At 40.2% G+C, this 24,902-nt stretch overlaps 2 protein-coding genes across 2 annotated transcripts in view; one reads left to right on the top strand and one right to left on the bottom strand.

Moving 5' to 3' along the window:
• Window positions 1-24,902, top strand: part of TNNI3K (TNNI3 interacting kinase) — a 172,343-nt gene that overhangs the window by 129,143 nt on the left and 18,298 nt on the right. Inside the window, exons 22-23 of the mRNA XM_077824517.1 lie at window positions 20,170-20,229; window positions 21,887-22,056. Coding sequence (XP_077680643.1) covers window positions 20,170-20,229; window positions 21,887-22,056 — 230 coding nt within the window. The remainder of the gene's footprint in view (window positions 1-20,169; window positions 20,230-21,886; window positions 22,057-24,902) is intronic.
• LRRC53 (leucine rich repeat containing 53) lies at window positions 1,476-19,900 on the bottom strand. The gene is made up of 6 exons (XM_077824635.1): window positions 19,897-19,900; window positions 18,205-18,318; window positions 11,457-12,266; window positions 8,217-8,744; window positions 2,758-4,100; window positions 1,476-2,399 (listed from the first exon to the last, which is right to left on the bottom strand). Exons 1-6 carry the CDS (start codon window positions 19,898-19,900, stop codon window positions 1,476-1,478), a joined length of 3,723 nt encoding a protein of 1,240 aa, XP_077680761.1.

Raw genomic sequence — 24,902 nt, 5'->3', positions numbered from 1 at the left:
AATAAAGGAGGGAAAAGGAAAAGTGTAGATGGATTATGTGGAGAAGAAAATAATTATTTAGGCAAGCAACAAAAAGCTTTGATGTTTCCATTATGTGGCCAGTATTATAATTTATACCAAAGAAGTGGGAGGTTGTAACCTGTTCTGATGGCCCATTTCTAAATCCTCTTTTAAATTGGTGGGTTTCTCTTCTCTGGACAAAATGAAATCCATATATTCAAAGAGAGGGTCCAGGTTACTCCACAGGTGCTCAGTTATATTTTTACAGGGCACTGAGGCTACTGTCCAATCTCCCCTGCCTCTGTATTAGTACAGTACTAAAAAAAATGAGACATGTAGAGGTCAGAACAAGAGGAAGAAAGCTAGATGTTAAATTTCCAGTTAATTTCTAGGGAAATTAATACTTTAAAGAACCTCTACTGTACACAGTCGTATGAGACATACTGCGGGTTGGTTGAAACAGAGTAAATGGCCAGCAATCATGAGTTATGAGTTTTCATAACTCTTGTGTCTGAAGAAAATGGGAAACAGTATCCCAATTATTTGGGACATATTTTTATGCAAGTGATTTATGGACTTGGCCCCTAGTGTTCTATGCTTCTTGGTGCTTTCTACTTTTCTTAACTTGATACATCTCTTAAGTAGGATCTTTTCTTTCTGTACATTCCATGAAATGTCATTGTCATAAATATACATATTCTTTTTTATTTTGTTTCTTGCTCTCCAAGGCCCATTCTTCTCTCATAAGAAGGATTGCTAAAACCAAATTATAATGTGTTGCCTAGCCCAAGAGATCCATCCTAGGAAGCTGATATGTTAATGAGATATTTATTTTTCAATACCTTCAGTTTATAACAATGAGGAGATGCAAGTCTCTTGGAGCTGCTTAACCCCCTTTCTGTACAGAAACCGTTGTGTTCTTGTAGCTATTATAGCTAATTGTTCGGAGGGTCTGAAAAGATTGAATCAGAGATCTCCACCGAGTGATTAAACATAATTTACCAGGCTTTATACAGACTGTTGCCCCAAATTTTATTTAGTTCCTTTCCCCCAAAAAGAACTTAATGGGCATAAAAGGTTTTACTGCTCCAAGAGACCACAAATCTTAGAGATCTAGGTGAATTTAAAATAGAATGTAATAGTTACAGATAAAAAGAAGATTTTACATTATCTTCAGCAAAGACTGTAATAAATGTAGCACAGAAATGTTTTAAATGGTGTAACCTGTACATAGTAGGAATAGCAGGGTTTATAGTAGTTGTAAATGTAATTTTGTACATTGCCTGAAATACATGCTATATATTCCAGTTCATAAATGTCAATTGCTGCTCTGGTCAGTTAACAGTTCCCTGTTTTATCTTTCTCTTGTTTGTTGTTCTGAGTCTCTTGTTCTGAATTCTACTGTTTGGCTACTCTGACAATACCAGACATGTGTCTCTCTTCTGACTTATCCTTTCCCCAGAAATGGTATTCAGTTAATCAAGTAAAATGTCTCTGGTTGGTTGGTCTTGCATTTTTTCATCACATTCAATCAAATATTGTTTAATGTTCATTGACTTGTTGAAATTTTCTGCCACGATAATGAATTTTGAATTTTCAGAAAGGCTGGGGTTGTTTGTCTGTAGTTTTGAAGAAAGCAAAAGAGGAATGTGATTGTTATTTGAGTTATTTTTCTCACTTTTTTCTGACTCTAAAGGTGATGTATTAGCATATTCAGCAGATGGTGGGTACAGTGTAGCTTTTGGAGCAGAGTTTTCAACATCGTTTATTCTGCTAGGAATTAAAGGCACCTCATTTTCTACCTCAGAACTAATGTCTTTTAACTCTGGTAATACAGAAGGCTCTTTGTGCTCTTCCAGTGGCATTTCACCTTCTTCGTGAATATTGTTATCTTCATCAGGTTGATTGTTTTGAATGTGTTGCAAATTCTGCACATTCTCCGTGTACATATTATTGTTTATTTGAAAATTGATGTCGCTACATGGTAGTATATTTCTAGTTTTAGGAGAATTGGGGATACTGGATGTGTTAGACATAATAGACACTTTCACAGTGCTTGTACAAAATAGTTTACATTTTTCACTCTCCACATCATTCTGAATTTGTGGTATATCTTCGGCTATACCATCCATGTTCATTTGTGTGTCCGGGATTAGCACTTCAGACAATTCCTCATTGTCATTAGGTGGCTGTTTATTTTCTCTCTGTTCTATTTTTACCCCATCATCTTCAGTGTTAACTGTTCCATGCTGGTTATCAGTATTGTCAGTTCCTTCTTTGCTACTACAAATTAAATGCTCATTGGCTTCAGTATACAGAAGCAAACTACTGATGTGATTTGGATGCTCTGTGGGAACAAAATATGTTTCTGTTGACATTGGGTTGATATCTGGTGGAATCTGTGGTATAACAGTGAAACTATAAGATTCCACAGCAAGCAGATTTCCTTCTAATGATTATTGATCTTTAACCTTTTCACAACTCTCCAATCTTTCTATCCTGTTTTAAGTTTTCACTCTGGCTTTCTAATATTCGGTTGTCCATCTGGCCTTGATTGACATTTTTTACTGTATTCTCTATAACTGATTTTAGTTCCAAATCACATTCACTGTTGGGATTTTTTGTCTGCTAGTTGTCTGTGACTTGTGTTTGGATAATAAGAGCTGAAGAAGAATCCCAACCTTCTTCCTTTCTTGTAGTCGTCTGTGAATTTTCATATACATATGACTCTGTAGCCCCTGTGTCTTCTTCCTTTACCTCTCTAGAATACAGGGATATGGAAATATCATTTGCCCCATCTTGTGAAGTATTTTCTAAATTCTGAGTTGCAAGAGATACAGTTGGAGCAATACTTCTCACAATCTCCTTTGCTGAGGGTGGAGGTAAGTTACTGTTGTACGTTACAGCTTCTGCAAGAACAGATGTGAGAGCTCTAGAATTTCTTGCATCAGAAATATTCTTAAAAGAATGAGGGACACTCACTATTGGATTATTGCACTTTTCTTCAGACAATTCTGCTGCATCAGCACTTGTTATAATAGTTGCACTTTCAGCCTTTTTGCTCTTAGCCGAGGTCTGCTTGTCAGAGAATTGTGAAGCAACGTTTTTGGAATAAATCTCCTTCTCTTCTCTGGTATCTGGCTGCTCTTGGGGAACTACAGAAGACCCTTGGTTTGATTTTCTTTTTTTTCTTGTCAGCTCTTTGTTGGAAGCCTGTGACAGTTTCTTCTTGGATTCAAATGGTGGTTCTTTGTGTTGATGGTTGGATTTTTGTTGTGGTTTTTCACTGCAAGGTAATTTCTCTGGGTGGATTCTCACTTTTCTGAGGGGATGTAAATTTACTTTTACAGTTAAAAAGGCTTGTCCTTTAATTTTCATTTTACTCTTCCAGTTGGCTTCATCTTTCCTCACGCAGGTTTTCCTTCCAATATCTCCCTTAGCAGAAGACAATTTACCTTCTTCACTTCTTGCTTCTGAACTGTTGTGCTCTCTGCTTTCCAAAGTGATAGCTTGGTTTCTTTGAACATTAGATCCTACCTTACTTGAGTCCATCATCATCACATCCAACCTGTTTACTGTTGCCAGGTCAGGTACATAAAAGCTAACACTTTTTGGTATATATCTTTTCTTAATTACTTGTGATAATGGCATCTCTTCATCATTCATAAAGCAATCTTCTACTACTCTTCTATGAGCTTTGGTTTGCTTTTTCTCCAACTTTAAATTTTCCCTGTGATTTTCTTTCTTTTCTTTTGTGTAGCCCTGGAATTTATCACAGTTCACATATTTACAGATAAGGGAGTTGTGTAGCTGCAAAGAAATATTTTTGCTCCTTTCCAGCAATCCACATTGATCATCATGTTGTGATCTATGACTTTGTAAAATCTTTTGCACACAATGTTCCTTTGATTCCACTGGTGTGTTAGGTGCTGATGATGAGCTGGTAATAAAATATCTTTGCCTATGATGTTTTAAACTCTCGTCTTCCGCTTCTAATGGAGACTGCCACGATTCATTTGTCAAATGCTTTTCAAGTCTCTCTTTTGCTAAGGCAGGCGCAGGAATTGCACATCTTCCAGTAAATATGTCATGCCTTATATCTGCTGAATAATAAATGTTAGAATTTAGCACATGGAAGAGTTTTATTACACTGACTAAGCACATGTTTGGAACACCTATGTATATAGTGCCAAAAAGCTCTCTCTGCTTATGGTATAACACCAACATTTAGCTAACATCTCAGTCCAATCTGGGTAAAACATTTTAACTCTATAGCGCTGTGGCAATTACACTCACACATTGTGGTCACATTTTAATCAGTTGAATTAAAATTAACTGATAGAAGTTCAGAAAACTTCAATCTTAATCAGAACTATCCATATAATAATGTGTGTATTTATAATTTTGTTAAAGCAGTATAGCAATATCTTCTGCTGATATTCCGTACTGTCTGGCATGTAGAATACTGCATAAAGATGCAACAGTATTTTTCTGACTCATGCCAACAGGTAGATTTTGTTAATGCCACTCAAAATATCAGCAAGTTAGGTGTCTGTCTGCACAGGGAATTAGGGATGTGGTGCGAGGTGATCTGCAGGGAAAACCCTAGGAATAGTCAGGCTTAGGAGAAAGCTTTGATTAAGTCTATTTTCTTGTTGTTGTTTAAGTGAAATAATAAAGGCCAACCAAAAGAATGGGTAGGAACCCCACTTCCTTCCTCCCCACTTTCTTCCTTCCAATTTATCTTCACATTCAGTTTACCTTTGTATAACTGTATTTGTTTTTTCTTCAATGACATTTCCCTGTTCTTACTAACCTAGTGTCTTGGGACAGCAAGGTGCATTGTCATATGGGAATTTTGAGTTTGGAAGGAAATGAAAGAATCTTTATGGCAGTATTTTCACAAGTCCTTAAGTCCCATTTTCAAAAAAGATTTAGGAGCTTATGTCTCATTGAAGGATCAGTGGAACTTAGGTTCCTAACTGCCTACATTACTTTTGAAAATGAGACTTAGGCTTTTAAGTCACTTCAGTGCTTCTGAAAATGTTACCTCTAGTGCCTAGACTGATAGAACTTGGCTGCATCATGCAGGTGATGTACTCAGAGTCCATGCAGAAAGTACCATAGGAACCATTTCCCCATTCTCTTCAGTGAGCCAATTCACACAATATTGATGTTTTGTCCTGTCCCCGTCCCCTGGTATAAGACAGAGGTGGAGCGGGTGACCCCTCAGACAATAGAATGAGAGCAAGCAGTAGTGTCCTTGTAGATCATCCTTTAGGTTAGTAAAGAGCCCACAGTGATGGTGATGGGAGGGAGAGGGGAATCAGAATTACCTGCAGCTAGCAAACCAAGGGCCAGATTGTGAAATCTTTATTCCAATAACAAGCAGTTACTCATGGGAGCAGTAGCCCAATTAAAGTCAATGGGACTATTTGTGAAACTTGCTCACCAATGTGAATAAAGGCTTCAGAATCTAACCCCTAATTTCCTTCTCATGAAGCCTTGAGGGTACTTCTAGGTGACATTTTTTTCAGCAAAACTTTTTTTGGTGAAAAATGCGGATTTGGCAACACTGATGCTTTTTTCCAATTTGTGTTGGTTTTGCAAAATTGTTTGTGTCAAAAAGCCAAAAAATCAAACCCACCACAAAACACTGCATTGCAACACATTTTGACATGAAACATTGATCTTTTGGTTTGAAACAACTTTTCTTTTAAAAAATCCAAAACCTTTAAAATGCTCAAAATTGAAATTAAACATTTTGTTTTGGGTCAAACAAAACATTTCTACCTGAAATGATTTTGTTTTACTTTTTGATTTGCTGAAAATTCTGAAACATTTCATTTTTGGTTCCACCCAAACCTGCTTTTTCCTGGTTTTTTGGAATTGCTAACAAACTGGAAAATCCATTATTCACACAACTCGATTGAAAAGTGCTGAGAACCTGCATCTGCCATTAATTCCATTTTGCTCAGCACCTCTCGTGATGTAGCCTGAAGTCTCCATCACTTTAACCTTTTGGAATATCTCTCCCAAAGCTCTGCCTTTAGCCCTGAATATTTCATAAAAAGGAATTCGTTTAGTGACACTTCTAAAAGCAAATGAATAAATCCAGATTCGTTTCCTATCATAAAAGAGCTTAAAACTCCTATTTTAAAATAAGTAGCAACTTTAGAAAATAAATTAATAAACATGTGGCATCTGGAGAATAACGTGGAAGCCCTGGGGAATAAATCTCTACATTAAAAAAGGAAAACAGATAACATGTATGAAATAAATATATTACAATAACATTCCTGGTTATGAACTAAACCCATAAATTGCTGGATACGAGCTGTTGTCATAGGAGCTCTCAAAGCAGCTAATGTGCTTCATGTTGTCCTGCGTAATTCACCTAAATTGAGAGAGATCACAAAATGAGGTGAGAGAACCAGAGGAATAGCCTGCATATGTTTAATGTAGTGGCAGATTGGCAGGATTTTATTGTGTTTGAGTGTTCGTGAGGCTTCCTGAAAGCAGTGAATTTGCAAGACCATGAGTGTTGCCTCAGTGAGCTAAGGAGGGAAGTCCATACCTAGGGAACAGTACAGAAGCAGAGGAGAGGGAGCAAAGGACATGAAGAGAGATATCTAGAAGGACTTCATTTACTGAGAGAAAGCTCTGCCTCCAGAAAGGAGATTCACGTAGGGATAAGACTCCTTAGTTGTGAGAGCGCATGAAGACCTGGTCAATAGCATGAACACATTATTTTAGGATTTCCCCAAATATCAGAAGTTTGTTGCGTTTTCTTTTTAAAAACTTGTTAATGCAAGAAAATCTATATCCCTGGCAAAGATTGTGGCAGAGGCAGGTATTTTCCAACACCAGCCACAAAATCAATGTGCCTTTCTTGTCATCTTTCAGAGTAACAGCTGTGTTAGTCTGTATTCGCAAAAAGAAAAGGAGTACTTGTGGCACCTTAGAGACTAACCAATTTATTTGAGCATAAGCTTTCGTGAGTTACAGCTCACTTCATCGGATGCATACTGTGGAAAGTTTAGAAGATCTTATTATATACACACAAAGCATGAAAAAATACCTCCTCCCACCCCACTCTCCTGCTGGTAATAGCTTATCTAAAGTGATCACTCTCCTTACAATGTGTATGATAATCAAGTTGGGCCATTTCCAGCACAAATCCAGGTTTTCTCACACACACCCCCACCATACACACAAACTCACTCTCCTGCTGGTAATAGCTTATCTAAAGTGACCACTCTCCTTACAGTGTGTATGATAATCAAGGTGGCCATTTCCAACACAAAACCTGGATTTGTGCTGGAAATGGCTCAACTTGATTATCATACACATTGTAAGGAGAGTGATCACTTTAGATAAGCTATTACCAGCAGGAGAGTGGGGTGGGCGGAGGTATATTTTCATGCTTTGTGTGTATATAATAAGATCTTCTAAACTTTCCACAGTATGCATCCGATGAAGTGAGCTGTAGCTCACGAAAGCTTATGCTCAAATAAATTGGTTAGTCTCTAAGGTGCCACAAGTACTCCTTTTCTTTTCTTGTTATCGTGGAAAGGCAATGCAAGGTCACTTTATTGATTTGTCATCTTCCATAAGGAGTATTAGCTGCGATATCATTACAAGATGGACAGCCACTCTAGAGTTAGAGCCAGTCAAATGTCAATATCAAATGCCAGTATCCTCCCATTATTGTAATTTGGGTATGTGGGGCGGGGGTGTTTCTTTTTAAAGACAAGCTTGCTATTGAGAAAAAGCTTTGAGAGTGGGAAGGGGTACTAGGGAAACATGATAGCCTGCTTTTTGTAGGACTGCCCTGCTTTTCAACAAACCAGTCTACTTTCTCAGTGTCCCAAAGAAGGACAGCCAAATGTCCTTCTCTTTAACACGGATCTCACACTTGTCCTACTTTGGCGAAAGCAAGGCATGAGTTTACACCAATTTCAGACACAGGAAACTTTCACCATCTTGTGTCTGGGCCTGATTCTTCACCACATTGCACTTGTTACAGTCATTTATAGCCATGCAGAGTGGGTGTATAATGTTACCAAATCACCCACTTTGCTCAAGTATCAATTGCTGCCCAAGGTACATGGCAGTGGAGAATCAGGCCCAGAACATTTATTTTTGTATCTCAAATTTCATATTGCTGCCTGCCATTGGATCCTGTTAGTACTGTCTTTAAAAAGAAAACTCACCTTTATCAGTCTGTGAAAGTTCCTGCAGCACTGTAGTCTGTAAATCTTCCCACTGCTCAAAGGTGCTTGGTTTTGTAACTCTTCTGTGGAAATCTTTTGTTAGGGCACCTGCTTCATTTGTTATAGGCATACTCTCATAAGGCTCTTGAGGACATGATTCTACCATTCTGCATTTAAGGCATAAAAATGAGCCACTCTTTTTGTGTTCATTCTCTCTTTGAATGCTTCTGAGTGGTGTGTCTAGCCCTATGGACATAGTGTCTGCCTTTTCTGTTGCTTGATGCCTGTTTTCCTGTAGAAGTGGCATTTCCCTTCCAGACCCCACAACAGACGTGACCTTTATTTCATTTTCCTGAGGTAAGTGGCAGTTACAGGATCCCTCAATGAGGTAATTTCTTGGCTCATGACCACACTGGGATTCATCTAGAATTCTGCAACAGCAGTTTTCTGATGTGTGTTCATTTGCTTTGCCTTGTTGAAGTTTCCAGTTAAGGAGGGCTAAAACTAGGCAAGTGAGACCAACAGCTCCTGTGACAGATACAAGGTTCGTCAAAGACACAATCATGTACCTAAAGGTATAAATCATCCAATGTTAAACGTACATGTAGGAATGTAATTAATTATAATTGCTACGGTAGGTTTCCTGCCTTACGGGGTTTTTAAAATATAGAAAAAATATCCAATTAAGCAGTGAATATTTTATCTGTATTATTCCATCTTTCCATAGAAGTATCTAGTGCAACATTTTCTATAGCAATTATTCAAGAAGCAAATATATTTGTAATGACTAGGGATTTCTTTAGCAGAAGGGAGAAGCTGAGACTCCATTTCTTCTGTGGTACAATTACTGAACTAAAGGGGTGCTGTCAAGTCTGATAGGCTCAAATTCCCTCGCCTCTTTCTAGAAAGGTCATTTTACCATTTTGAAATGCCACCCACTGACTCCCAAATGAAGGAAGCTTTATATAAACTCTTCAAAATGAAGTTAAAAACAGCTCAAAAAAACCCAACCTCCTAGAATGAGCAACTCTACAACAAACGCGACACATAGACAAGAAAAGGATAAGTCATATATAAAATTCTGTACTGAAAACCGCCATTCAGAAAGTATTAAGGTGGCATCTTTAAGCACTCAAAATCAGGAAATGCCAAAATTAAGCCACAACCTTAACTCTGCCTGCTTCTGTGAATGCATTACCATACTATGTTTAATTACATCATCACTGTCTCCAACAGGACAGTAAAAAGTCATATGATTTTTTTACAGCCTTAGATAACTCTGTCTTCTTGTATTAATATGCGAGGTGTGGGGAAGCTGCATATAGGGGGTGGGTTGGTAGCTCTCTAGGGCCTCAGTCTGTAGCAGTGCACAGGTGATGGTTGGTCGAGGGGCCAGGTCACAGGATGCACTACTGTGCAGATGCTCTGGGACATTTCCTCCAGGCTGTGGGTGGGGGGTGCTAGCATTGCGGAAGCTACACCATTAAGTTGGGGTTGTCTCTGTGGTGATAGAGAAAGGATTACTCCACTCTGCTGATCCCTCCCCCCTCCCTCGCCCTGCCAAGATAGGGCTGAGTGTTTGCAGGTAGCTCAGTACAGCAGTATTCCGGGGCATTGGTTCTCTCTGTACTCAGCGGGAGAAGTACCACCTTCCAAATCACCAATCTCATTGCACGCAGCCCCCTTGTGATTGGTTTTGTTTGTTTTCCTTGGCAGTCTCCTATCAAAGCACTGACTAGGTCTAACCTTTCTTAGCTTGTGAAATCAAACGAGATCACAGCCTGAGGTGGTATGACTTCAGGCAATGGTATGGCTGCAGGCTAGACTTTAGATTGTAAGGTAAAACTGTACCTATGTATGTACAAGGACAGCAGTTGCCAGCTGCACAGGAATCTGTGTAACATACCAGGCACAATTGTTCCTTCATTCCGCAGGGAGGATGGCAACACTCTTTATGTATTTGATGGAATTTGACGGAGACGAGAAAAACACTGTGACCAACCCATTCCACTAAAATGATTTGTGACAGTGGCTGCTACTAATGCTGCCTGGCATGTCCCATTCTGAATCAATACTGAATATTAGGCTAAGTGATGAAATGTTTGTCGAAAGTTCTACTGAATATACAAATGAAATTCAATGTTGATAAGTGCAAAGTAATGCACACTTGAAAAATAATCCCAAATATGCATATAAAATGATGGCAAGTAAATTAGCTGTTACCGCTCAAGAAAGAGATCTTGAAGTCATGGATAGTTCTCTGGAAACATCTGCTTAGTGTGTAGCCACAGTAAAAAAAAGCCAACAGAATGTTAGGAACCATTAGGAAAGGGATAGATAATAAAACAGAAAATATCATAATGCGGCAATATAAATCATGATACCTCCACATCTTGAATACTACATTCAGTTCTGGTTGTCCCATCTCAAAAAAGATATATTAAAATTGGGAAAGTTGCAGAGAAGAGCAGCAAAAATGATTATGGGTATGAAACAGCTTCCATACAAGGAGCAATTAAAAAGACTGGGACTGTTCAGTTTAGAAACGAGATGGCTAAGGAGGGGTATGAGAGAGGTCTATACAGTCATCAAGGTACGGAGAAAGTGACTCGGGAAATGTTATCTGCCCCTTCACAAACACAAGAGCTTAGGGTCACCCAATGAAGTTAATAGGCAGCAGGTTTAAAACAAACAAAAGGAAGTATTTCTTCACACAATGCACAATCAGCTCATTGGCATAGCATGTTGTGAAGGGCAAAAGTATAACTGGGTTCAAAAAAATTAGATAAGTTGATGGAGGATAGATCTATCAATGGCTGTTAGCCAAGATGATCAGGGACGCAACCCCATGCCACAGACATCCTTAAAGCTCCAGCTGCTAGAAGCATTTGGCCCTGGTCACTGTCAGAGAGAGGATGCTGAGTTAGATGAACTATTGGTCTGATCCCGTGCAGCCATTCTTATGTTTTTATAACATAAAGGTTTGTAAAAGTCTGGCCAATTAATAAGTACTGTGGCCATAATTTTCAAACTTGGGTGCCTACAGTTAGGCAACTAACCCCACAAGTTGGATCAGAGTGTATTCAGCACTCCTGAAAATCAGACCACTTATTTGAGAGCCTAACTATAAATGTAGGCCTTTAACATTAGGCACCCAAGTTTGAAAAGTTTGGCCTATATTTTTCTGATATTAAGATAGTTTATGTGCAAAAAAAAGTAGAGGGCCAGAGTATACATTACCTACAAAGCAAAGCACAGCTACCAGAGTAACATCCCGCCAATAGGAATTCATCTTTTTGTTTTTTAGAATAGCAGTAAAGTTTTGAGGATCTGAGTTACAGTTGGCCTCAGTTAGCTCAAGCACATTGTGAACTGTGGGGGTTTTGGAAGCTCTGCAGTTTATATCATTGGCATTTTTGAGCAACCTGATTGAAGAATTCACAAAGCTCCTTAAGAAGAAAGCTAGATCACAAAGTTTGCATGTGCAATTCCATTGATTTTGATCTAAGCTTAGAAGAATTAGCTGAGGGAGTGGAGAAAACATGTCTGGAACGAGCGCCAGCCTGTTTTGGGAAAGGTCCATTTCTTTCAGCTGAGGTAGGTGTTGGAAGGCATTTTTCTCAATGTAACTAATGAAATTGTTAGATAAATCCAGACTCCTAAGACTATCAAGACAGGCGGTTCCAAAGCTGCTCTCCGTAAGATTAGTGATCTGATTTCCATTTAGCTGCAGTCTCATAAGGCCCTTCATATTTTTGAACCAGGTCCCATAGATGCTGCTCAAAGCATTGTTGCTTAGCACCAGGACTTGCAGCTTTTGAAGCTCACTGAAGGTATTATCACTGATAGAAGAGCTTGATATTTGGTTTTGGTCTAAAAGTAGAGTCTTCAGATCTCGAAGTCCATTAAAAGCATTTTCTTTAATGTCTGTAATTCTGTTGCTACTTAGCCTTAGTAGAGTTATGTTGACCAGGAGGGACAAGTCGAAGCTTTCTAATGAAGTGATATTTCCATCAGTGACAATTAAAGCTTTTGTGGTTCCAGGAGCAGCTGTAAAAAAGGAATAGAGGCATTACCTACAGGATGTAGGCATGGGCTGGGTCTCAATCCATATCTTAACACTAACAAGGGCTGTTACAGATGGGAAAATAATTTTTTCACTTCTTCTGATTTTAAGGAAATGCTTCATATTTTATTTATGTAGATGTCTGAAATCCTTTATAGGCACCCCTTCAATAAATGAATAATGTGAGATAAACGACGGGTCATCCCAGCTTGACAGGTACATGAATATTCACCGACAAATGTATTGAGGGAATTAAAATAGACCCAAACCCCTCAGCCCACTCCCCTCCCCAAAAACCTGAAGGAAAGACAGGCTTTGCAGTGCATTTGGATGGTTAACTGATCCAGCTTCTGGTGGACCAAGAGGCTGAGCCGCTCCCGGAGAACAGCCTGATGCCAGCTACAGCAATGGAGCTCCAGCTCTAGTATCCCCACTGGTCTCAGCTATGGCACCAGCGCATGGGGAATCTCCCGGGTGTCTACACTAGATGACTAGCTTCCGAGGTTAATACTAACCCTTTGCATCCCACCCCGAAATGTTTTGGTCCCCAGAGCATTGATGTAACACGCTTGCCGCATGAAACTCGACTTAATAAGCAGGCTGCAGCATTCTGTATTAGCATCAGTTTCCAAGCGGTCTCAAGGTTCAGCCTTGTATAGAGGACTTTGCAGCAATCAATCTCAACATGAAAAAGGGGGATAATTGTGGCAAGGTCCCTGCATCCGGGAGAAAAGGTCACATTCTTCTTGCCAGGCATAGATGGGGATGGGGAAGCTGTTGGCCATTGGCCCTGCTTTGGCATCCAGGAGCAGCCCAGGATTTAACAACCCACCAGGTTGCACCCTTGTGTTACAAACTGGGTAACAAAACTCCCTCAGTCTGGGGCACCAATAGAAACTCTGCCAGCCCTTTCAGCTGCTTCCTCCAACCCAACAGCATAATCTCTGTTTTTTCTAGATTACATTGCAGCCAGCTAGCCCTCATGTGAGCTCATCTAAGGGCTGGGTAATTTATCATAACCTGCATGTAATTTCACATGCATCAGAATATTAGATTTTTTATTTTAATTTTTTAGCTGTGCACTGACATGACATATTTGTTCAAGAAACAGAAAAAGATCTGTTCCACTAGAAGCCAAAGTTAAAGCATGGCTTTCTGCTGTCACTGTTGTTAGTTTGGGATGGACTTTTCATTGCTTATGGAAGTGCGACACTAACATTTTGTGCCAGGCAGAGTGCAGGCAAAGCACTGTCCTTGCTTCTCACACACAGCTCCGTCAGCAGGCCTCATTCCTGTCCTGCAGCACCCCTGTTGTTTGTAAAGAGCGCCCCTTCTGAACAGGCACTGGCATTTGAGCTACCTAACCAAGTCACGGGCATTACTGTTTATCTGTACTAGGAACTCAACTGGTTTTTTTTCCCCTTTACAATATGATGTTGTTCTTTCCCCTGAGACTAAAACTAATAAACATGAAGGGGGTCTTTTCTGTTATGGATGCCCTGAGGATTTTCACATGGCAGTCCCATATGCGCCAGTGAGCAAAGACCCCTATCAGATACGTGTTGCATTAAATAAACGCCTCTGCATGATCAAAGGGAAACATCCTCTTAACTTCAAACTATGGTCCATCCAATTGGAATAATCGCTTGAGGGTGACTTGGATTGTTGTCTTCAGGAGTCCAGCAGTGTTTGCATGATAAAAGTGATAGAACAATAAGTTATTGCAGCATCTCTATAACACACTTAAGTTATTGGACTCTTATGACAGTTTTTAAAATGACAATCAATAGACTGTACAGCAACATTCAGGCTAATAAAGTAAATGAAACATTTGCTTCTGATAGCGTAAAATGGTGTTGAAAGAAGGCTCATTTTACTTTTGTTTGTGTGGCTTGTTCCTGTTTCTGCATTAAAGAAAATCTGTTGCTTTAACAGAAAACATTTATTGACTCACTGACTTACTAATTACGTGGTAGTGTCTAGGCACCCAGTCATGGAGCAGGGCCCCACTGCACGAGGTGCTGTACAAACACTTCAAAAGAGTAGAGTGAATCTTTTTAAAGTAACCTTTTTTGGTTGGCTACATTATCTGAATGACTAAATCTTCAGCCGTGCATGCACTCACAATCTTCTGACTCAGGTGTGCACGCAGCCCAATGCATAGGCCTAATGCATCCACAAGTTGGGGTAGGCAGGCGGGCTGAATGAAGAGCTACCTGTTTGCACACCCAAACTCTAGCTTGAGTGTAAATAACAGGGTTTGTGTGCACTTAACCTGGCACTTACCATTATGCACATGCTGTCAAAGATTGTTTTGCCCTAAAGATTTGTTGCTTAGTAAAAACAAATCATTTGCTCATAGCTTTTTAGGGACTTTGTCAATCTCCCCTGGCAATGGGTAATATGAAGTGGCCAGACTAATGTAGCTTCTATCAGTTTTTTCTCACGCTGGATAATGTAGAGACTGGCAGTCCATTTATCTGATTCTGGGGCCTTATCTAGACTTGAAATTATACCGCAGCACAGCTGCATTGCTGCAACTGTGCCATTCAGTGCTTCAGTGTACACAGAACCTACGCTGGCGGGAGGGGTTCTCCCATTGGCACAGCTAGAGCAATGGAAGAATTTTTCTGTTGACCTAGAGCTGTCTACACCGGGAATTAGGTCAACTTAACTATGTCAGAAGGCGTGTGGACTTTGTGCACTCCCAAGTGACATAGTTAAACCAACTTAATTTTCTAGTGTAGACCAGGCCTGTGTCTCAACAACTAAGCAACCCTTTGTGCACAAAATACTGTCTTTGCACATACATTATGGCAATTGCACATGGCATCAGGTGATGTCATCTTTAGACAATCAGATCTGTCATAAATATAAAGGGAAGGGTAACCACCTTTCAATATACAGTGCTACAAAATCCCTGCTGGCCAGAGGCAAAACCCTTTCACCTGTAAAGGGTTAAGAAGCTAAGGTAACGTAGTTGGCACCTGACCCAAAATGACCAATGAGAGGACAAGATACTTTCAAATCTGGGGTGGGGGGGGAGAAACAAAGGGTTTGTCTGTCTGTGTGATGCTTTTGCCGGGAACAGATCAGGAATGCAGACTTACAACTCCTGTAGAGTTAGTAAGTAATCTAGCTAGAAATGCATTAGATTTCCTTTTGTTTAATGGCTGGTAAAATAAGCTGTGCTGGATGGAATGTATATTCCTGTTTTTGTGTCTTTTTGTAACTTAAGGTTTTGCCTAGAGGGATTCTCTATGTTTTGAATCTGATTACCCTGTAAGGTATTTACCATCCTGATTTTACAGAGGTGATTCTTTTAACTTTTTTTTCCCCCTTGATAGCTGTTCTCAGCCTACAGAAAAATTCTTTTGTTATGCCTGCTGCTCTGTCCCCCAGGCAGAGAGACAGAATCTATAGCTGCAATTACCTTTCACAAAACCTTTTAAAATCCTGCTGTGCTTCTGGTTCAAAATGATCTCAAAATGATCCCACCACTGTGCCATCATGTCAAGGTTCCTTCCCCACTCTGAACTCTAGGGTACAGATGTGGGGACCTGCATGAAAGACCCCCAAGCTTATTCTTACCGGCTGAGGTTAAAAACTTCCCCCAAGGTACAAACTTTGCCTTGTCCTTGGACCCTATGCTGCCACCACCAAGTGTTTAAACAAAGAACAGGGAAGAGCCCACTTGGAGACGTCTTCCCCCAAAATATCCCCCCAAGCCCTACACCCCCTTTCTTGGGGAAGGCTTGATAAGAATCCTCGCCAATTTGTACAGGTGAACACAGACCCAAACCCTTGGATCTTATGAACAAGGAAAAAGCAATCATGTTCTTAAAAGAAGAATTTTAATTAAAGAAAAGATAAAAGAATCACCTCTGTAAAATCAGGATGGTAAATACCTTACAGGGTAATCAGATTCAAAACATAGAGAATCCCTCTAGGCAAAACCTTAAGTTACAAAAAGACACAAAAACAAGAATATACATTCCATCCAGCACAGCTTATTTTACCAGCCATTAAACAAAAGGAAATCTGACGCATTTCTAGCTAGATTACTTACTAACTTTACAGGAGTTGTAAGTCTGCATTCCTGATCTGTTCCCGGCAAAAGCATCACACAGACAGACAAACCTTTCCCCCCCTCACTCCAGATTTGAAAGTATCTTGTCCTCTCATTGGTCACTTTGGGTCAGGTGCCAGCTAGGTTACCTTAGCTTCTTAACCCTTTAGAGGTGAAAGGGTTTTGCCTCTGGCCAGGAGCCATTTTATAGCACTGTATACAGAAAGGTGGTTACCCTTCCCTTTATATTTATGACAAGATCCTACAAATGTTACATTCTGGGAATTCAAAATACAATCTGTGTAACATGTTCAGTAATATTGAATAGCAATATTAATAACATTAGTCTTCTCTGGCCTGGGCTACACTAGAAAATTAGGTTGGCTTGAATACATCATACAGGGATGCGAAAAATCCGAACACCTGAGCGATTTAGGTAAGCTGACCTAACACCCAAAGTAGACAGCGCTAAGTTAACAGAAGAATTCTTCCATGAACCTAGCTGCTGCATCTTGGGGAGATGGATTGCCTACACCAATGAAAGAACGCCTCCCGTTGGCGGAGGCAGTTCTACACTGAAGCGCTGCAGCTGTGCGGCTGAAACATTTTCCAGTGTAGGCAAGCCCTCAGTCAGGACATTCTGGGTGTCGGTGAATTCATAACAAAGTGGGACCTTAATTTCTAATGATTTGGAGTTTGGAATTATTGTACCCTCACTAGTCTCATAGCAGGCTTAACATTCTGTTGGGAAATGCTTGAACCGAGGTATTCTGACCCCAAGACCTACAGCAGTCTTGGAGTCCTGGATTTTTTTGGTTCTGGAATCCATTTCTGGCTCTGTCAGTAGCTCACTGTCAGGGAAGTAGTTTAGTATGTGCTTAAGTCTGTCCCTTTTCAGGTCACCTCTTAAGAACATGTTTAACTGATTCAATGAGACTTAAGCATGTGTAATACTTTTCTGAATCAAGGCCTATATGACTTTAGACAAGTCATTGGCAGCCTGTTGACTTCACTGGGCTTTACATCTGGACCTTAACCTCTCTTTGATTTAGCATCCCCCTATGTAAACTGGACTTAATAACACTTACCCACCTTAGTGAAGCACTTTGAGAACTAGGGATGAAAGATGGTCTAAGTGCCAAGAGTTCTTTAGTTTTATGGCTATTAGTACTTCTGGTTTCTTAAGCTGATAATGCCTTTCTGTTTTCTGAGCTCGTGTTAGAAATTTGCTGCTTTTTGCAATAAACAAAGTATGTTACTTAGCATCAGTATGAAAGTCACATTCGGTTTAAATTTGTTAATAAGGTGTCTTATTAAATTGTTGACTTAAGCAAGCAATATGTAATGAATACAGTCAACATATCTTGGTAGAATTTCCACAGCTCATTTAGCCCCAATAAAAAGAAACCATTGTTTCAGAATTATAATGTCATAATGCACTTTGATTCTAATCTGTATCGCTGGTATATCACTTAATCTTACTAATGCTGTAGAATTGCCTGGCAGGGTTATGAGGCAATTCATAGTTCGTTCAGCCAGTGTAAGGCTTGAACTTTGCACAATATGTGAACAATAACTTATTAAAACAATCTTTTTTTTTTAAGTGTCTTGCTGCATGAAATGACTCTTTTCTCAGTAACAAAGGTTTTCAATTACCTCTGAAGGCCTTAGAATAGTTTTGGTAAGGCCGCTAGGCAAAGAGAAATAAAACAATGTTATCACTCTTTAGACAGCAATTGCAGAGATTTGCTTTCAGATGCAGAGTCCAGAAACAGTCAATACAATTAGAGTATTGCAGTGAGCTCACTGTATATAATAAATATCAGTTCTCTTGAAGTGTCTTACTTGATTACCTGGTATATATGTTAATCCTTGACACAGAGTAACATTTTCTGTGCATACCAGGCATGAGGAGGGACATGATGGTATTAATTGAATCACCATAGCAAGTAGAATGAGCAATGTACCTAAAAGAAAAAGAGCATATATTTCATGTTATTGACATTTATTATTCAGGGTTTAATTGCAAGTGGGTAATTAAGTAAATTAGTGGCCTCTGCATTTTTTAAGGAGATTTTAATTTGTCATGAGAGAATGGTGAATTTTATGGCCCAGAAAGATGTCCAGCACTTATGACTGAAATTTTCCATTACCCCTGGTTTGTTAAAAGATACAGTACAAGTGAGACAACAGTGTATGTTTATGTGATATTTTGGTCCAGTTCTTAAAAGGGACTCAAATTTAGAGGGCAAAGCTTAGCATTTGCAACTAATTTAAGGCAAACTCATGGCTCATCTCACCTAACCACCAGACTGTATCCAGGTATCAGGTACTTAGACAACTACATGCTGCAAACGATAATTGCGGTTGTTTCCAAGGGCACATTTGTACCCAGAAAATCAAAGACAGCAACTCATAATCAGTTCCTTTTATATTTAGCTAGTTCTTGTGTTTTAATCAAAATAAAACTACTTGCTTTGACAGGACTCATGTCCTGATTCAGCAAAGTACATAAACACATGCTTAACGTTAATAATTATGGGCTTAATCCATGTTCACTGAAGTCAGTGGGAGTCCTTCCATCGACTCCAATAGGCTTTGGATCGTTAAAGTCAATGGGACTTAATCACTCGGTAGGAGAAACATGTGCTTACGTGCTTATGCAGAACTACAGCCACAGAGATAATGGTGTCAGGCCCAGTATAAGAAGAGAGACCGACAGATATCTCCATAATTAATTACATTTAATATAATGAATAGATTGAGATATCAAGCAAACCCCATGAAATAACTTCATCTCCAGGCCTTCTGTAATGTCCAGAGACAATCCTCTCCATGCTCCTGACCAAAGCCGTAGAACAACTGAAGAAGAGACAGTCTTCAAGAACCCATATTTGGTTTTGCAAAAGACTCTGTGCATTGGGATCAGGATATGTTGGACAAATTTAATCCATTCAGTGTTAAGATAGAAGACAAAAGCTATTCAATAAAGTGAATAGGTTTTTACTGCTGAGTCTAGTTGCATTAATCCAAGGCACTCAGAATATGAGACACAACAGCTTTCAAAAGTGTCCCCACTACTTCTCAGCTTGGAGCACATAACAGAAGCTCTTAGCATCACACAAGTTGGCCCTCTGTTGTGGACACATTGCACAATGTGTCACAAAGCACTTAGATTAGCAATAAGAACCTATTAGCGTAGTATGGCTACAACCCTACTAAATCTAAAATTGAGATTTAAAGCCAAATTCTGAAGTCCTGCTCATGTGTGTTGTCTGGCTGCTGTCAGTTTGATTACGCGTGTGAGTAAGAGCTGCAGGGACAGACTCTCAGACTTTTAAAGTGGGAGGTGGGAGGGGAGGGGTTGCCACCAGTCCAAGTATTGATCCCTGTCTTGGCATTAAAGAAGTCTCCTTAAGTGCACATCTGATAAATTACATGCTTGCAGGCCCTATGAAAACCAGAAGTGCTGCACTTGTGGCTTCTAGAAAATGCTCATGTTATAAGATCTGAACATGCAGTTCGTATAGGACATGCAAGTATACTCATGGTGGCACCAAGGAATGCAGAGAGAGAAGGGGAGAGGCTCCACAATCACCCCCTTTTTTAATCTGTATAGAGTCTAGAAGGGAAGTTAGAACAGGCTGCATGCAAGCAGGCTTATCTGTAAATGGTATCATTTTTCCTGGTCAGGGTCTCCTACAAATGCAGATAGCCACATTTTAAAAATCAAAACTGCAGCTACCAGCCCCTCTTCGATTTGCAATACAAAATGTGTCTGCTCTCTCTCTCTCTCTCTCTCTCTCTTGTATTCACAGGGAAGACCAGAATTTTCTGAAGTAGTCACAAAATTAGAAGAATGCCTATGCAATATTGAGGTAAAGATATAAGCTCCTGCAGTTAAGTAATAGGAATGCACCAAACCAAATGAGCAAATGTGAATGCAAGTTGGAGAGCAACACAAGTGTGAAAGAGACCACAGAATTTGTTGACCCGCTTCACCCAGTTGTAACTTCCCTCATTAAATTTTAAGGTGATACAGTAAACTATAGCCCCATGAGTGCCCTAAGAAGAAAAAGGCCAAAGGCCAGCCTGACAGAACACACTGCCGTGAGTGTGATATGAGATCAGGTCTCTCACTTGCTGTTGGCTCCCTGCATTTCCAGAGATGGTAATGCTGCAGAGGGAGACTGGTCAGCATTGCAGGGATGTACCTTGCAGTAGTCTTAGGCAGACCCACTTCTCCCTACCTAGCAATCCCAGGTCTGCTTGGCTAGAAAGACGAATCTTGACATGGATTTTAGGGAGGGGGATTAAAAGAGCAAACATAAAAAGAGAAATACAAAGCTATATTTCTGCTTTTCTCTGTGGCTAATAAACAATTGGATCTATCAGCATTCAGCCTAATGAAGATAACTGATCAAACAGGAAGTGAGCTTGATTAGGGACTCCAGTCCCTGAATTTACATTTGCTCTGTGTGTGTGTGTGTGTGCATGATAAAAATTGATAAAATGATAATGATAAATGAGAATGACAATGATAAAAATTCCCCCTTTTCTTTAAAACATATCACTGCTCTTAAACTAAAGGGTCAGAGCAGACTCCTGTAATCTATTACATTTTTTCATGCTCTGACTGCAGCAGGTTGCTTTGTGTGTAGGTGGAAGCTTTTAAGTTTTTAAAACAAGTGAAGTACTATATCACAAGTAACCGTGCTGTCTCATGGGAGAACTGGCTTCTGTGATACATAGGCAGCAGTGCATGTAGGATGAAATCTGGGCTATGAACCAAAAAAAGAAACTTTATTTATCTAAGAAGTTAATCTTAAGCTCCATTGTCTCCATGGCAAAACGCTGTTTAGGAGAGTTTTAAGGAACAAAATCTGTGGAGAGTTGTTAAGTGCTACAGGCAACAAAGGATGAAATGTGGGGTGATAAGATTCTTTGTCCCTTTTGTTTCCTCTCCCCTCACTCAGAAAATTGATTTCGTACCTTTTTAAACTTTTAAATGCCTCCTAACACTACACGCCTGCCCTGCCATTCTGGGTTTGTACTTAGAGATTCGTGAATTATAAGGCCAGAAGAGACTGCTATGCTCATCTAGCATAACTTCCTATAGAACACAGGCCATAGAATTTCACCCAGTAATTCCTGAAGTGGCGGGAATTACTCTTCCCTCCTATGTAAGTGAACACTATCAAGCCCAATAACTCATGGCTGAACTGGAGCATATCTTTTAGAAACACATCCAATCTCGATTTAAAGACTCCAAGAGATGATGAATTTACCACTTCCCTCGGTAAGCTGCATGCAGCTCTCATGTGCTGCTGATCAAAGTCAGGAGGCACTGCTTTTTTCAGCCAATGCAGCAGAAGAAAGAAGCGACACAAATATTAATGAGAAAGAGGAGAATAAAAATAATCCAAGACTGCAGCAAAATTCTTGTGTTCTATTGCACATGCTCAGTGTGTTGAAGCCTCTTTAACACTGTTAAGGCTCATGAGCAAATGTTGACAATTCTCTTTTATAATCCAGTTGATGTCTCCAGCCTCCAGTAACAGCAGTGGCTCTTTGTCTCCTTCCTCTTCTTCTGACTGTCTCGTTGCACGAGGAGGTCCTGGCCGTAGCCATGTTGCAGCTTTACGTAACCGATTTGAGTTGGAATACGCCTTGAATGCAAGAGCTTATGCTGTTTGGTCACAAAGGTAAGTGGCAAACCCTTGAGGTTGGACTAGCTCTTACTATGGGACAGTGTGCTGGGCAGCATCAAGAAAGTGCATCCAAGGAGACATCCGTCATCTTCCATAGACTGTGAGATTCCCAAATCAGGGACCGTCCTTCTCAGTTGTTTGTTAAGCACCTTGTACGTAGTGGGCAATGCCATAACTAAATAATCATATGATATGTAGTTGCTGCTGTATAAAGGTTTGAAAAGTATTTCAGAATCCTAGCTTCTCAGATAGTCCTACAACAGTATGATGAGCCCAAGGTATTTAAAATGTTATGGACTCTATCTGGTTGGCTAGGCCACAAGTGGATGCTTCCTTCTAAAGGTTTCACAAAATCTAATATTAATATAGATTTTGTTCATGATTTTAAAAAATTAGAACAGTGATGGGGGTATTTAGACAACTGCTTGGACTGCAGACATGGCAACACTGCTCTACCGTAAGACAGCAAAGAATGATGACTGCCCATCCAGGGGTGTCGTTAAAAGTGCTCAGTAGGTAGACACACACTTTTCCATTACCTGCCAGTGAACCTGTAGGAGCTGGTTTTTACATTATGGTTTGTTGTTTGCATTTGAAATTCTGAGCGAAGAAAAGTTAAGCAATCAAAATGCTTATCTTAGCAAAAACAATAGTGAATAATTAATAGAGTGTATGTAAACTACAACCATAGGGGCTTTTGGCTTCAAGATGGAAAAGCCAGGTTAGATAGTTGACAAGCATTTCCATATGTGGGAGTCTCCACTTGGTGCTGTTACACATAGTCCGTCAAGTTTTTTTCTTAGCATGGGAGCATTGTTCAGTCTTTGAAAATAAGCTTTATCATCAGTTATCTGATGCAATTTCTTATTAGGGGAACTGTGACAAGTTTGAGCTTGTTTGAGCTAGAGGACCAGGTCTGTACCTTGGAGACAATAGCAGATTTATAAACGTCTATACATTATCTAGCCACCAGAGGGAGCTGTGTTCATGTGAGACACATTAATAAAAACCAGCTAGTAGAAGTCTGGGCTCCTGTGGTTCACCCAGTTAACAGGCGGCAAAACCCATCATAGAGCTGCCGCGTAGATTCCATTGACTCCCTATGACAAACATAGCTTGTTAACTCTGCTGAGATATAAATGGCAGTTCTGTACAGGGATCAGTTGCATAATAAGGATATATGTTTGGATGTGGCTTTCTGGCCAGTGGGAACTAGCGGCAAAGACAGTCATTCCTTCAGGGAACACTACAAACAGCCAGGCTTGGGAAGAAAGTTATATTATTATTTGTGTTACCAGGAAACCTTCCTCCACCCTCGCTTAACGTTAAGTTTACTTTAATATGAAGCGTGTAGCCATTATCTGGAGTGGTGTGTGAACACTATCTCCTCACAGCGGTATTTTGCAAAGGCAATAAAATGCCATCGTCTCCAGCAGATTAGTAGTAGTATGTATGTATGTATGTATGTACGTATGTATTTACTAAATTTCACAGACGTAAAAAATGCCCAGCTCCCTGCCCTGAACAGCTTACATGCCCCAGTAGACAAAGGTTTAAGGTGTGGGAGCAGGCTGCAATACAAAAGCAAAGTGAGCTGCTGACATTTTGCACTATGCTTCTTAGTGCCAGGGTCTCTCTTTTTGTTTGTTTGTTTGTTCGTTTGTTTGTTTTAATTGAAATTGTGATCTGAGTGAAATGAAAGGACTGAAGTGAGGCCTGTGACAGAAGTTATGGCTATTGGGCTAAAGATGGTGCACTGGTATTACATGGTAACAGCAGGGCTAGACTGTGACTTGAACTACACTGCAGGGGAACCTGTGTGGGCCACCTGTCCTAGGGTATTCTGTGGCTGGACACATCCCTGGAGTGGGTGGTGTCTTGGCCCTGCCCAATGGGCAGCCAGCATGGAGGCTGTTACAATTCGCTGCCCCATAAGCCAGGAGCAAATTACTCTTTCCTGACCCCGTCTCCTTCCTCCCACAGGAGGGAGGAAGCAGGGAAGGAATTGTGCCTCCAGCTGTGTATCCAAGTCACAGGGCTTCCTGGGGCTGCTCCTGAGTTGCCCATGGGTCTGTCTAGAGTGAGCATTTAGTCCTTAGTGTTCAAGAGACATAGGGTGAAATCCTAACCCCATAGCAGAAATAGTAAAACTCCCAATGACTTCAGTAGGGTCAGGACTTCACCCCTAATATATGCTACAATTAAATCAAAACAGTGGAATAGTAAATGCTATAAGGACTGATGCTAATATATGTATTACATTTCTTTACAGAGGAGAAGCCATTACAGAATTTTCTGTGGCTGTCTGAGATCTGTGTTCTCTGTGTTATTGTAGCATTAAGGTTCATATCTGAAGTAGTCTGTGCTACCACTTGGGAGTCCTGGGTTTGAGGGCAAATTTAACAATCTCCCTTCTCAGTCTCATGGGGACTGAGAGCACCACTGAAATGAAATGACACTCTTAATTTCTGCTTGAAGACACAGATTTATGCTTTACTCTTTAGCACCACCAAGCAGTCAAAAACTGTAACAGCAGAGAAACCACTTGGGCATGCTGCCCTCCTGGCTCCTATGGGGAGTGAAAGGCCTGAGCTGGAAAGGATTAAAAGTAGTGGCCCCAGATGGGGAGAGAGGGAATACGCACCTGCACTTAGATGCAAAGGCTTTCCATATTAAAAAAGAAATCCTCTTCTGGTGAAATAAAAGATCTGCTTTAAATGTGAGAGGGAAGTGAAGGTGGGGACTGGGGTTAGGAGAAGGGAAGAGAGATCCTGGGCTAATCCTTCTTCTGTAAAGGGCTAAATATTGCTGTGGAATTTAATAGTTTTGCATGAAAAGAA

This window comes from Eretmochelys imbricata, chromosome 8 (assembly GCF_965152235.1).
Source record: "Eretmochelys imbricata isolate rEreImb1 chromosome 8, rEreImb1.hap1, whole genome shotgun sequence".
NCBI lineage: Eukaryota > Metazoa > Chordata > Testudines > Cheloniidae > Eretmochelys > Eretmochelys imbricata.
This window is presented reverse-complemented; position numbering and strand designations above follow the sequence as displayed.